The sequence below is a fragment of the Falco peregrinus genome, chromosome 3 (genome assembly GCF_023634155.1).
Source record: "Falco peregrinus isolate bFalPer1 chromosome 3, bFalPer1.pri, whole genome shotgun sequence".
Taxonomy (NCBI): domain Eukaryota; kingdom Metazoa; phylum Chordata; class Aves; order Falconiformes; family Falconidae; genus Falco; species Falco peregrinus.
The window spans coordinates 107,764,891-107,779,013 of NC_073723.1; the positions used below are offsets into that span (position 1 = coordinate 107,764,891).

The 14,123-nt window shown below is 40.7% G+C and overlaps 1 protein-coding gene across 1 annotated transcript in view; it reads right to left on the reverse strand.

The window, feature by feature from the left end:
• Positions 1-105: 105 nt before the first annotated feature.
• The window catches only part of PLCH2 (phospholipase C eta 2), a 121,784-nt gene continuing 107,766 nt past the window's right edge, over positions 106-14,123 (reverse strand). The window contains exons 27-28 of the mRNA XM_055798597.1: positions 6,885-7,944; positions 106-3,252 (exon numbers count right to left, since the gene is read on the reverse strand). Coding sequence (XP_055654572.1) covers positions 1,505-3,252; positions 6,885-7,944 — 2,808 coding nt within the window. The 3' untranslated portion in view covers positions 106-1,504. The remainder of the gene's footprint in view (positions 3,253-6,884; positions 7,945-14,123) is intronic.

Consider the following 14,123-nt stretch of genomic DNA (forward strand, 5'->3'; position numbering starts at 1 on the left):
AAATGTTATCCACTAAGGAATTTTTAAAACAAGGCAGACAGCATTATCCATTTTGTATCACACAAACTTCTAGACAGCATGTGTTACAGCTGAAGAGTCAACAGCTGGAAGGTTAAATATGTTTATTTTAGTAGTGTAAGGTGGTTTTACAAACAAATATTTAGATTTTGCAATATACACAAAAGAGTCGTTACAAACAAAAGCAAAATATCTTCTCAATAATAGGGACTCTATGCAGCCTGAAATAAAATTAAACCTCTGCTTCTCTTTAAAATGCATCTCAGTAAACATTCTTCTCCATCACTGATAAAATGTACATCTATAATAAATGACATAACTGGGGGGGGGGGGGCACAACGTCATTAAAAATAAAAAGTTTAAAAAAAGGGGAGGAAAAATTATTATTCTGCTTAGGTTGGTATTTAATTCTAAATATGTCTATCTAAAAAATTAAATATCTCTTTTGTTTTAAAACATATAATTGAAAATTTTGCATGGCAGTGCAATACAGAAATAGTAAAATTCATCCAAAAAGTGCTATGTACAGCAGCATTGTTAAAATACCAAGAAGAAGGGATGATGCTGTTTTCAAGAAAAGACTAGCATGCTTTTTAGCCATTTCTGAATTAAAATCAGAAGATATTTCCTGTCTATTTTTAGTAATTCCCTTCTCTCTCCTGTCTCATTCCCACAGATGATGTTTTGAGACAAGGAACAGTCACAGTTCAGTGTAAGTGTGTGCATGTGTACATATATGTGCAGACATATATTTGCGTACACACAGACATGTATATATATATATTTATATTTATAAACAAGCTTGGTTTAAAAAAGCATTGCTTTGGAACATAGTGAGAGCTCTTCTTCAAAGAGTGAGACAACATGGATCTTCACTGGAATAATCAGGTCCACGATGGAAGATGGACTTTATCTACTACATTATTAATTCATGAAACAATTACACTACAATTTTGAATATTTCCCACCCTCAGAGGCTTCAGACTCTTCCAACAAATAAAACGAAACAGAGATCATGACTTTAACTCCACCCTCTTTTCATGGATCCACAACCTGTAAGAGCAAAATGTACCTTAGCTGTCATTAACATCACACAGATGTTTACCTATTATAAGAAGGAATTACTGAAAGTAGTGAAGAACATGAGATTTGCAGAAAGCAAACTGCAAATGCAAGAAGTGGTCACACACAAAGAGGCCAAATTTGAGGCTGGGAAAAGTGTCATTTAAAAAAAAAAAAAAAAAAAAAAAAAGAGGTCAGATCCAGGACTGTAAAAATACAAGTCTGCAATTTCACTTGATTGTTCTATTTCCATAACTGCTGACAAATTTAGCACAGCTTTTCTGCTGGAGTCATGACATTAAGTACCCTTACAATCAAGGGAAGGCCAGGAAGCACTGAGCCACATGAGGACATGTGCCTCTCAGGTCACTACATTTTGTTTTGACAGGAATGTAAACATTGCCTTATTCAGCGCTCCCCAGAATTACAGTTTCAGCATAAAGAAGACTTCTGTGTCAGTGTTATAATCAGTTTGGTTCTTGGGCTGGGATGTAAACACGGCAGGAGAAGCCATATCCATACAAACTGCTTTTGCAACGCTGCAGGCTCCCTCTGGATTTCCCCTCTCCTCAATGGGACTCCCACTGAGCTGGCCCAGGCTCTGCAGCCGCTGCCTCTCCTGAGCTTGCTTCGCCCTGTTGGCAATGTACCGCACCCTGCTCTGGCTGCGGGATGAAGACCTGCGAAGGAGTCCCAGGCTCTCCCCTTCCTCTTCAGATTCAGTTGGATCAAGACTGATGGGAGAAGTGATATCATTTTCCTGCTGAAAGGCTGTCAGCTTCTTCAGCTGCTCGGTCAGTTCATCCTGGGATTTGACTGAGGATCTCAGGCCTGGAGAGCGGCGCTGCTCCCGCATCGATCGAGTGACAAAACTCCTGCTGATGCTACGGTATTTGCTTTCAAAAGTGCACACAATATCATCAGAGGTAAGGTCTCCAAGACTCTTGGATTTTGCCTGGTTATTCCCAACCATATCATGTGCTTTGGATTTGTTAGAAGACTGTCTGAGACTTTCTATATACAGCCTGCTCCAGGTATGCCTTCTAGGAATGGATGAGAATGCATCTTGAGGGCTCCTGGCAAGAGGACGGGGGCACAACTCATCTGCTGGCAGCTGGCCAGACCTCAGGTTAGGATTGGATTTGCTCTTGCTCACCATTGGCATCTCATTACTGGACGTTGTAGCAGACCGTGGACGCATACCCTTTCTTATGGCAAGGGGCTCAAAATTTTCATGACGGATGCCAAGATCTGGGAGGCTTTTGCGAGCTAGGTTGGGTAGAGAGAGGTCTATCACAGTGTCGTTGGAGGACATGCTGGAAGAGGAAGACATGCTGTCACGATGATTGCTGCAATCTAGCTTGCTCCAGATCCGGTCATTAACAGTGGCATCAAAGTATATTTCTGCTGCTGGAGACAGGCTACTTGGAATTTTTATTAAGGCTGAGGAGTCTGACACCTTCAGTCCTTCACTCTTGGACCTTCTTACCAACATGTAAGAGCTGGTCTGAGAAACAGAAACAGGTACAGCCTGTGCAGCCTGGGCTTTCTGGAAAGTATCTGGAGGCGAAGTTGTCTGTGTGCTGTTAATCCCACTGTTTTGCTGCAGCAGAACACCTGCTGTGCCAGGTTCTGGCCCTTTGGATTCAATGGTGCTTTTCGTGTCTGGTAATACCTGACCTGGTCGGTCACTTCGCTTCTGGCAGTTTTCAACAGGTTGGCCAGCAGTCTTATCTGCTGCCACTTCCAGCCAGGCTCTTTGCGGATGCCCTGCCAATCCATACTCATCTCCAGCTTTCCCGCGTGCCTGTGTCCAACCATTTTCTTCTTCAAGACATCCTGCCATGCTCGTCCTCTCATCTTCTTGGACTACTAAGCTGGTGTCATCTGCTCTCGCGACTGCCTGCACTTGGTCTTCTGCAGCCAGATTTGTTCTTTGTTCTCTACTGAGTAGAGATTCTTGAGGTTGGTTGGATGTGCTGCTTGCTTCTGATCGAGATTCGGTGGAATGATCAGACACAGACCCTTCTTCAGAATCACTGTAAGGAGTAACGGGTAGAGGGAAGAAAAGGCTGGCATGATGGTTTTCATTGGCAATAACAGGCTCTTCAGTGATAGTTTCTAGGCTGCATAAAGAAGTGACTGACCTCTGTATTGAGAAATGGCAGACATCTACTTGGGAGACATGAAAAGACAGGAAAAACAAACAAGAAAAACAGAGATACAGGGTTAATTAGGTATTACAAATGGCAGTTTAGCTGAAGATTTATTCTTTATGTGTTATATTGTTTTTAAGGTAGTAGTTGCATGTATTAATCACAATTTTTAAAATAACTTCAGATTTCAAATGTCTGGCTAAAGGCAGTAAAACTTTCTGCTTGTTCTGTTTTAGCTGCCCAAAAGCCCCGTCACTTTCAAAAAATCTCAGTTAATGCATAATAGCACTTTTTTGATTATCTTATTCAAACAACTATACCCATGAATTTCTTTGTGTCCCCTCTCATAAACTAACTTTTGTTCCTCCACCATCCAGCACCACTTGAACTACTCTTTTCCTTCCTTCCAGCACTCAAACACGTCAGTAATGATCATAATCGGATCATGTACAACAATCAGAACCACCACTGCCCAACCAACAGGTATGATCCCAATGATCAATTACTCAGAACAGAAGCAGCATAGGACTTTTGGAGCAGATTACAAATCAAATTATCTGTATGCATACAACGGAATGTAGTCAATGTGCCTTTTAAAATCAGAACAAAAACTTTAAACAGACTCTGTTTTCCTAAAAAACTTTGTTATTTCTTTTCCAAAACACTATACAGACACATGGTTCACAAACATCAGGCTGACAGTACAATCCTGAAGAATCACTGCGGCCAACTACCTGCAGAAAATGCTCCGTCCATCTGCAATGTTTATAACCTGTACCCTAAGAGCAATGCATTCATGCCACAAACACATCTCCAAAACACAAGGCAAACATGCATTTGAGAACGAGCAAAGCACCTCTGAGCCAGACAACAACCTTAAGAATACAGGAGCAGGGAATTATAAGGCAGGAAACAACAAAAACCAGGGCTACAGGCAACAAGGTGCTTGAATCGGTGACACTCAGTAGACAGTTACCTTTGACTTGCTTGTCCTTTCAGTTCTTAACTAGAGAGAGAGAGTGTGCATGTAGAATAGGACAGAACAGAGGAAAAATCTAGTTAATGTAGGGAAGGCAGGTGCAGATAACAGGACAAATTAGTGCTGAGGGAGGGAAGGGAAACAGACAGAAATATTCACACATTTTTGTAGGATCCTAAGAATTTCTGACCAACCAGAGCACTCAATGGAATCCATAAAAGGACAGATAATATGTCCATTATTTTTTCATAGAAGAATGGAAAGCAATTTTTGCTACTGTTCAAGAAATGCACTCCATCGGTCCAGGGAATGGAAGCTAGCCTCCTCTCCTCCAAAGGCCTCTCCTAATGCTATGGGAAAAATCATCTGCATGACCAAAAAACGCCAAGGCAATACTGGGCCTCTCCTGCCAGCACCGGTACTGCCAACCCCACGTAGTGACACAGAGCTTAGCAATGGGGACAGCTGTTCAATGGCCTGTAGTACATTAGCTGGGAGTGATAAAAGGGAAGAAGGCACCTGTGCCCGTAAGCAAAATGCACCGTTTGCCACACAGCAGGCTCTTCGGTATCCGGAGGAGTATCGGAAGGAGTCCAGAGCTGATCAGACTAACGAGCTCTCCTTCCCCCCATCAGGCCAGGCCACCAGCATAGATTAAGGCACGCTTTCAAGGCAAAATACTGGAAACTGTAATGCTGTTGCCATAAAGGGGACAACTACAGACTATAGTTTCCTGTCTCATCCTTGTGGCACTTCCCATTAACAGAATGTTAATTATGAAATGCAGCCATATTAGGCTAACGTTATTGGTTTCCTTGGTTTCTTGGCCCAAGGCTCTAAAATAGCAGGCGGATGGGGGGAAAGCATGCTGTTTGTGCAAACATAGCGTTTGTCACTGGATCATCAGCATCCAGTCCAAGTGACTGTTTCACCATTTTAAAGGTTTGCTGATTCCATGCTTGAGAAGTCAGATGGATTTAATCAAATTTCAAGCATACCACAATATTTATTTAGCGACTTGGGGGGCTGGTGGGGAAGCTGGCACTGATAATGGGAAATGGTTTCATATGTCACTCTACTCAGAGCTTATGAAAAGCCTAATGCCAATAATTTAGGCATAGAAAGAATTCTGCTGCTCTGGATTAATTTCAAGTCATGGGAACCGGCAAACTTCTCCCCTCCCCCTGCCATTGTCCTGGTATTTTCCTAAAAGCTCAAAGCAGATATTGGAAAAAATATGTTAAAAAAAAAAAAAAAAAGAAAAAAAAAAAAGAAGAGAAATAAAGAAAAAATACATGTAGGCACCCAACCAGATTAAACTGATCAAATAAACAGAATATTTTAAATTTATGTATGAGGCTTTCAAAGAAGTCCACTATAGGGAGGCAGTTCAGAATCTATTACTAAAAACATTATATCTGAATATATTTATTATATATCATATATATTATATATCCCAGATATAGGGATTATATCTGAAGAAGGACCAAAGTCACTTAACTGTTCCTGAAAATGAATGTAACCAGCAATGTCCAAATTCCTTGGACAATTAAAAGGGGAAGTGGGGGGATGTGAGGAGAAGCTCTTGTAGTCATAGACAAAAGCTGTATTTCCTTAATTCCTCTTCACAATTGAATGAAACAGAGAAAATCTCGTCAAAATCTCTTTCCTCCCATCCCTGCCAAATCAGGAGGGGAAAAAAAAGGCACTTTCTTTATTAATATGTATACCTTGATTGCCTCTATATTTCTATTTTCCATCTTTACAAACAAAAGTTCATGAGTAAAGATATGGTCACATGATCCCCGTGACCACACGCATATTTCTGGCCTGAAACGACTATAAAATGCTGCAGCTTAAGCAGCCTTCCTTTAAAAGGACCATTTTACTTTGCAGTTGGGAAATGCTAACAGTCCACCTAGCTTTGATGTCAGCTAACATCAGATCACATACCTTGCTTCTCTACATTATGCAACTGCACCCTCGGGTCACAGTCAAATCACTTACATAACATTAAGTACACCTATAAATGTTTGCATGCCGAGGATTTATACATTTAGGACCAGAATGGTCTGCTCTGTTCATAAAATGTGATCTCCTGAATAACCCAGACCAGAGAATTCCAGTAATCCCTGAACTAACGGCAGTAATTTTGCAAGTTCTTTGAGGAAGGAACTGGCTTTATTGTTAGCGGAGTGCACATTAGATATCATTTCTGTTGTAGTTATCCCTCAGTGAAACACAAATACCAATAATGGAAATATTGTTTGTTAATATGGGTTTCCCATATTCAATCTCTACTTGATGCTCTGGTTTGGATCTTAAAATTTACTTAGTATACCACACCACACTCACTAAAAAAAACAAAACCAAAACCAAGGAAACGAAAAGCCCTGAACAAACAATCCAAACATTCATGGACTACTGACAGTTTTACTACTGCAGATGGTTAGCTAGGCATGGAAAGGACTAATCTAAACCAGACACATCTAGTTAAAAAATAAAATAAAAATATTTATGCAGACTTTTTTTCTGTCATTGCCAAAAGTAAAGAAAACGAGCTCTTGGTAGCAAACAACATACAGGAGCTTCTAAGTAAAGATGCTATGCAGAAGCTGAGACAATGATGTGATCTAAGGTGCAGAAGGGTGAAGAAAATCTGGTCTTACCAGTAAAGAATATAGGGGATTTACTTCGAATTTCCTCCATTTTTTGAACGAACAAGGCATTCATTTCCCTCTGTAGGGTGCCCACTTGCCTTCGAGAAGTTTCAGACCAGCGACTGGGGAATTCTGGGCTTCCAAGGCTTTCTAGACTGCTGGAGTTGGAGGATATAGAGCCATTGCTGGCTGCAACCAAGTTGACAGTGCTTCCATACTTGCCACCTGATTGGCACTGCCACCGCTGCCGGGAATGAGCCTTTAGTCCGTGACATTTAGATTCAAGACTTTTCTTCCCTGGGGTCACAAAAGACTGAGTGCTCCTTGTTAGATCATCGGCAGTTCCAGGGCTGCTGCAAGACTGCAAATCTGCTTGCTGCCTGGGCTGACCTTTAACAGCCCAGGTTTTTAGCTCTAATCTCTCTTCTCCAGTTATACTGCTATACTGATCGTGGTGAAATATATCTTTAGCAATAGGCCTGGTAGGCTGGTCACTCCACTTGCATTCTAGATCTGGGCTTTCTTTGGAACCAATCATGCATTTCATGCAATTGGTGGCCACTCCAATCCTACCAGAACTGTTGATGGCACAGCGTGCAAAGACACTTTGCTTCTCACTCTGGTGCTCCTGAAGCCGGACCCTGTTAGACCTCTGTATGGGTTCACTGAAAGCAGCACCCCCTTGAGCACAACTCTGGCTTTTGGCTTTACGAGAACCATGGGCCTTACCTTTCAACCCCTTGCCGTGCACCTCCCCAGTGGCACCATCTCGGGGAGCTGGTGACAGACCAGCACTTTCTGGCTCTTGCTCAAAGCGAGGCTGTGAGGCAGCTTCCACTTCACAGGCTTCACCGACACCTTCGCAGCTGTTGTCTTTTGTGTCAAAAGCGATTTCAGGAAAGCCCTTCTTGTTCTTCTTCTGGCTTTTGGTGGGTGCACTGGCTGTCCGTCTCAAGATGTGGCTGCTAAAGGAATGTTTGCGATGGAGCTGACCAGCAGCATGACTGTCCAGAGAGGCCTGCTTTGGATTTCTGAGAAACAGGCCTTTGAGACCTAGAGCTTGTTTGGCCTGGAAGATTAAAAAACAAAAACAGAAGTCCTTAACAGAAAATGCCAATCTCTTCCCCTGGGCACAGGAACTCCTGTACAAATGATCAGTTTGCATATGCACACACATACAGAGTCTCCCACCATGTTCCTACCGTCTCATGAGAACTAAACCAGAAATAGATTAAGAATAATAAAAAAAATCAGTAATGGCAACTTTGAAAAATTTCACATCTTTTTTTGCTCTACTACGGTTTTAGATGAAATTTTCCAAATAGGTTTATCCCCGTATTTGTCATAATTTCCTTACTAGCTTATAGCTACTTACAACATGAGCGTGAGGATTAGAGATATTGAAAAGAAAAAGTAAAAAAAAGGAAATGCTTCAGTCTACAAGGATCTAATTCTGAAAGCTGAAGAGTTCTCAATGTGTGTTAAAGCCACAAAGCTTGAGGTATTCATAATGCCACACATTTCAGACTCTAAGTTAGATGCTTCCTTTTGAGCAATACAGCTTTCTGGGGGTTTGTTGTTTGTTTTTGTTCTCTTAGACACAAAGCTCTGAGAGGCACGGGCTGTTTTCCAACATAATGCACACGTTTAAAACAATTCTGTCCTGACGGTTTAATGACACAGCTATACTGCAGAACCTGGATGACGCATAGGAAATCAATTCACTGCAGGAATCCAAGCGTAAGTGGAGACTTACAAAACTTAAACCAGCCCCCAGCCTCCCCCTTAAGTAAAGATGCAAGTCTCCTAGATTCCCAAAGTCATCAGCCAGAACAGCAGTACTCCTCTCAGGGCAACACGGAGCAGGTAAAACAGATTCTGGCTCTGAACCACCTCTGAAAGGACCACCACTGGTACAGAGCGAGAGTACAGAGACCAGCTTTCTAACCCCGGCACCCAAAGCATACATATTTAATGTCTGTGGTGTAAATGCTTCCTCTGAATGGCCACAGAGGAATTAGTACAACAGCTTCTGCACTGTGAATTCACGTTTTAGCAGACCGTGCTCTAATAGGAAACCCTGAGCCAGGCTTCAGCATCACACCATAATAAAAAATTAAGCAACAAATGCCACAAGCTTATGTTATCTTAAAGGGTCATAACTAGCTTTGTGGCCTTGCTCAAATGAAGTCCAGCTAGACTGCACTAGTTTAAAAAAAAAACAAACAATCACCTGCAATTTTGTAGACTGGAACATGTTAGGACCGGCCCAATCAGAACTGCTGGTGATTTCCATTAAATTGGAAACATAGAGCTGAATTATCTGCCTTGTGCAGAACATTACACTTGGGCAGAACTGGACATCAAACGCTGTCAAACCTGATTTTTCTTGTCTCAAACAGGAGATAGTGACAAGTACTCATACATTAGACAAGAAATCTGTGGCATGGAACAGAGGTCCCAGCTCCAGAACAAAACTGAATGCTCTGAGTAAATGAGAAGAAGAAACTGGAAAAAAGCACCCAACAAAACAAGCTATAGAAATAGCAGTAATTTTTAAAAGTTACATCAAAATAATTCTAATTTTACTTGTCACGCACCATGAAGTGGTTACAGAATTTAGCTGATAGTGACCTCTTAAGCTAAAGAGCATTCTTGACTTAAAACAGGTAATAATAAATAGAATGTTTGAATGAAGATTTACATTCTTTAGGAACTGCTGGGAAAAAAACAGCGGATGTAAGAATATCGTATTTTTTCAGTATAAAGGGCATCTACACTTCAAGTTAATTGAGCACTGTCATGAATAGCAGTTGAACCATGTGCATAACAGATGATCATCAAAATTTTCAAAATTTCACTTTCTACCTGTGTGATTACATTTTGATAATTTCCTACCATACAACAGTTCTCCAAAGACACTCATGTATGTTTTCATCACTGAAGAAACACACTATAAACAAGTGAAGTTAGTCAGGGTGATAATACAGTACTTGATATACTTCAGTACTTATTTAAGCATTAAACATATATATTCACCATCATAAATCTCCCACCATCATACAACTGATTCACATTTCAACGAAACAGAGTTTCAGCATTCCTGTAAACATTCCAGGTGTACTTGCCAACTTTTAAAGCAATAGGCTGATGCCTGATAAATTGGGTTTGCTCTGTAGGTACAGTCTCATGCACATAAATGACTTAAAGCAGAGAAAGAGGCGTTTCCCTTCTAATCTACCCCTCCTTTGTTCCCTTTATTTCCCAGTTAGATCAGACTCTCTTTAGTAGCTGTAGCATAAAGAAAGAATGAATAGAAAGAGAGTACAGAAGCCTGTGATTGAAATGCATTGTAAGAAACCCACGATAAAATTTGATTTGCCTCCATGCTTGCTGGCACTTGCTGTCAGTTCAATTTTTACCCTGTGATGTCATGTGAGGTCACATCTCTGCAGTGCCAAACAATAGCACAGAAATGTCTCATTTACATTACAATGGTCTATCTTTCACCCCAAAATATTTGAGTGCATGCTCATGCATTTCAAATTTTGCTTTGTAGGACTTTTGGATAGATATTACTGTACAGTAAGCCAGGGTTAAAAGCTGCTTTCATTCCTGAGCGTCCTGCACAATCTGGCATATGGGATCAAGGTTTATTTGTATGACACAAAGCCCCATGAAAGCATTCAGAATATTATTTTTATAATTGGCTCAAGTTCAGTTACCAATGCCAAGACCTAGTGTGAGGAGGAGATGCTTGAAAAGAGACCAAAAATGGCCTTTAAAAGTATATACAGGATGAGATGAAGAAGGTAGGGATTGATTTTTCCCATACAAGGCAAAGAAATATCATTTAAATAATAATAAACCTTCTGTGCTGGACTATTGAAAAATCTGCTTGGATCATTGTGGATTCACTTTCACTAGAAAGTTTCAAACCGACATTATGCATTTGGAAAAAGCATTCTTCTCCAATGGAGACAAGTTGGCAAGTACACTAATTTATTGCGATAAAAAATTCAGACAACACAAATATTTGCAACCCCCAGAAAAAAATCATCACACACACACACATACACACAAATAATACCCAACAAAAACAAACGAAAAAGACTGATGGAATGGGTGACACGCAGTGCAGGGCCCCAGGTATCATTCTAGCTTCGGTGCATCTTTGTTAAGCTAGCTACTATTGCTTGAATCCATGGAGTGATTCAAGAACCCAAAGACAAATTTGGTTAACTTAGGTGGTAAAAAAAACTTTAAAAAAGGAAAAATAGAAGAGAGCCATTTTGACGGAGATCCAGAACATGTGCTTTCAGCTTCTAATCCAGTGTTTACAGGGCTGTTTCATTCCTTAAAGCAGACTTGGAAAACAGCATAAAAAGCTTTCCCACAATTTAGCAAACAATTCACTGTTAATGTTCTTTTCCATGTGAAAGAAGTGGTTTGAATTATAGCACACCAGAGAAAAGACGGCAGAGGTAGAGACTCACAAAAAGAGAGAAAAGGAGGGCACAGAAGGACTTTTATCCTGGATCTGCTTCATATATGGAAGGCTCTCTGGCTGATCAATGACACAACAGAACTGACCAAGTCAAATGTTGCAATTCATGTTACATGAGTTGAAGAGCTTCAAAATGCTAATAAGGAAACATTGATGCTAACGAAGCAACTAGTTAGAGGCATGCAGGTGTGTGGTGGTGGTCACTACACCTCCCAGAGACAGGAGGGGGTACCTTCAAGGCGTCTAAAAATGCTCTGCTTCTAAAAGTAGACTTTTTTGACATAGAGAAGCCCACTGAAATCACAAACAGACAGAGTAAAGGCAAAATAACAGTGAGGGAGGATCTCAGAGATATGCACATCTAGAAAACCACAACAAATTCTGCAATACATGAATAGACTAGAAGAGACAGAGACAAAGAAAAGTGTCTCCAGGAAACAGCACAACCTAAAAGAGATTTCAGTTAAACACAAATTCAAGTGGGAAAAAAATTAAATCTAAGACTATGCTTTAGTAATATCAAGCTACTGAGCAGGTGGAATATCTACATTTAGAAAAAAGCCCCAAAAGGTTAATGCTTGCATTTATCTGGATTAATAAAGGATGGGGAAAACCAGGCTGATAACTGTGCTAATTTTTCTGCCCATAATTAAGAGATGGGAAACAGAGAAATAATTCTAGTTTTAACATAACTCTATTAACTGAAGAATCAAAGCAGAACATGATTCAGAGAGACCAAACCAGAAAGGGCTGTGTAGTATTTGTTCCATATTTTCAGTGGTTTTTATTTAGAATCATATATAAATAAAAACCAACACATTCAAGCTTTCCTTCCAAACCCTTGTACTTTAATCACATCAGTGCACAGCACCAGCATCTTAACACCAGCAAATCCAAAGAAACTGTAATGATAATGAGAACCAACAAGGGACGTCCAATAGACTTACAACATGAAAAGGCAATGAAGCACTCAAAAAACAAATCAGGGCAGTAGATTGAAAGCTAGTGGATTAAGGACAGGGAGGAGAATCTGTGATACACAAGGGTCTTTCAGTTGTTGAAAAAACTTACCAAGAAAATCTAATGTCCTCAAAATAGCTGTCAAAGTTTAAATGGGCATGCCTAAATGACTCTGTATTGCCCTACGGCAAATTATAACTATCACCAGCTGGTTACTCATGAAGAAGCCAATAAGAACAAATAAATATGAAGGGCTAGGGGAAAAAATGGTTAAAAGACAGATAATGGCTTGCAATATTGACCAAGGTTTGAGGTGAAAACTGTGAAAACACTCACAAAGACTACGAACACTGGCTCTTTCATGAAACACTGCAATCTAGAGCAATGACTTCAAAGCTGATGAAGTTAACTAATCAGTGATTAAGGCAGGCAGACCCAGTTTGTCTTTTATTTAAAAATCCCATTTGCCAGCTGATACACTAAGCTACAGAAATTGACTTCCAGTGAAGGATGCTGAAATACGTGCTATCCTTGTAAAAGCAGGGAGACAGCAGCATAGAGGACATCACCTGAAAGTCACAAACAACTGCAGCATTGTGAAGCACACAACACTGGGAAAAGGAGCAGAATCTGCCTATTCTCCACCATTTTGATGGAGAACAGAACAGAAAAAAAATTACAAATAGGATGAGCAGGGCTGGCCAGGACAGTCACCTTCTCAGCTGGATGCGTACAGCAGACAGACACCTGTTTTTGTTAAATGACCTAGGTGAGGGACACAGTCACTAACCAGATCAATTCAGCCCCCACTGGCCTCACACCCAAGGCTGAGCTATCTAACTTTCTTGTCACAACCATGGAGAGTTTGATAGAACTAATCAATAAAAAGCAATAGATCTGAACACAGTAACTCCAAAGAAGTTCATGACAAAGTTTAAAGCTGTTCGAATCAGAGCCAACGCATGCATCCAGCAAGTGTCTCTAAGGTTACTGAGACAGCTGCATCCCTGCCCACAGTCAAAACAGGCATGACTTAGTCCTACACGGTTCCTTTGAACCCCAAAAACATAGTCAGGTAAGATCTTAGCATTGAAATGTTCAGTATGCCATCAGTTTTCCCTGAATCCTGGGACTAAATGACCTTTTTACCACACCCTGGGTGCTAGCCTTTTATCTGTGACAGGCTTTACAGTCCAAAATTAAACACTGCTCACCTGTTCTGTCCTGCTCAGACCAACACCAGCCACCTCTCTTTCACATAAATATTCTAAAGTCTCTTGTTCAATGGAGCTAAACTCAAACAGGTTCATAATGCCATCACAGGGGATTTCAGGCAAGACTCCTAGCCCTGTCAGGATGAAGCCTTACCTGCCTAAAGGTTGTGTATTAGACATTAAGTAAAAAAAGCAGGAACAATGTGTATTAGACGTTAAGTAAAAAAAGCAGTAAAATGCCTAAAGAGACATTCTTTCCAGAAACAGCCCTTTTTCCTATAAATACAAAACCAAGATTTTCTGGGATTTATCTCTGTTTCATCTCACCAAAAAAAGGGATTAAAATTTAGCAGCTTAAAAAGCTGTTTTGGTTTTCAAGGATTGTTCCCATTCCTTCCAGGAACAGCCCCACAAAAGGCACTCCGGATTCCCAGCCTGTTCAATGCCTCCTCCTTCTGACACGATGCTGATATCACAGCTGCAGAAATCAGAGCCTATCGCTGCCAGTGGATATAAACTGGTTTTGAGATTCTCAGGGCACTGTAAGATACTCGGCTGCCTGAATTT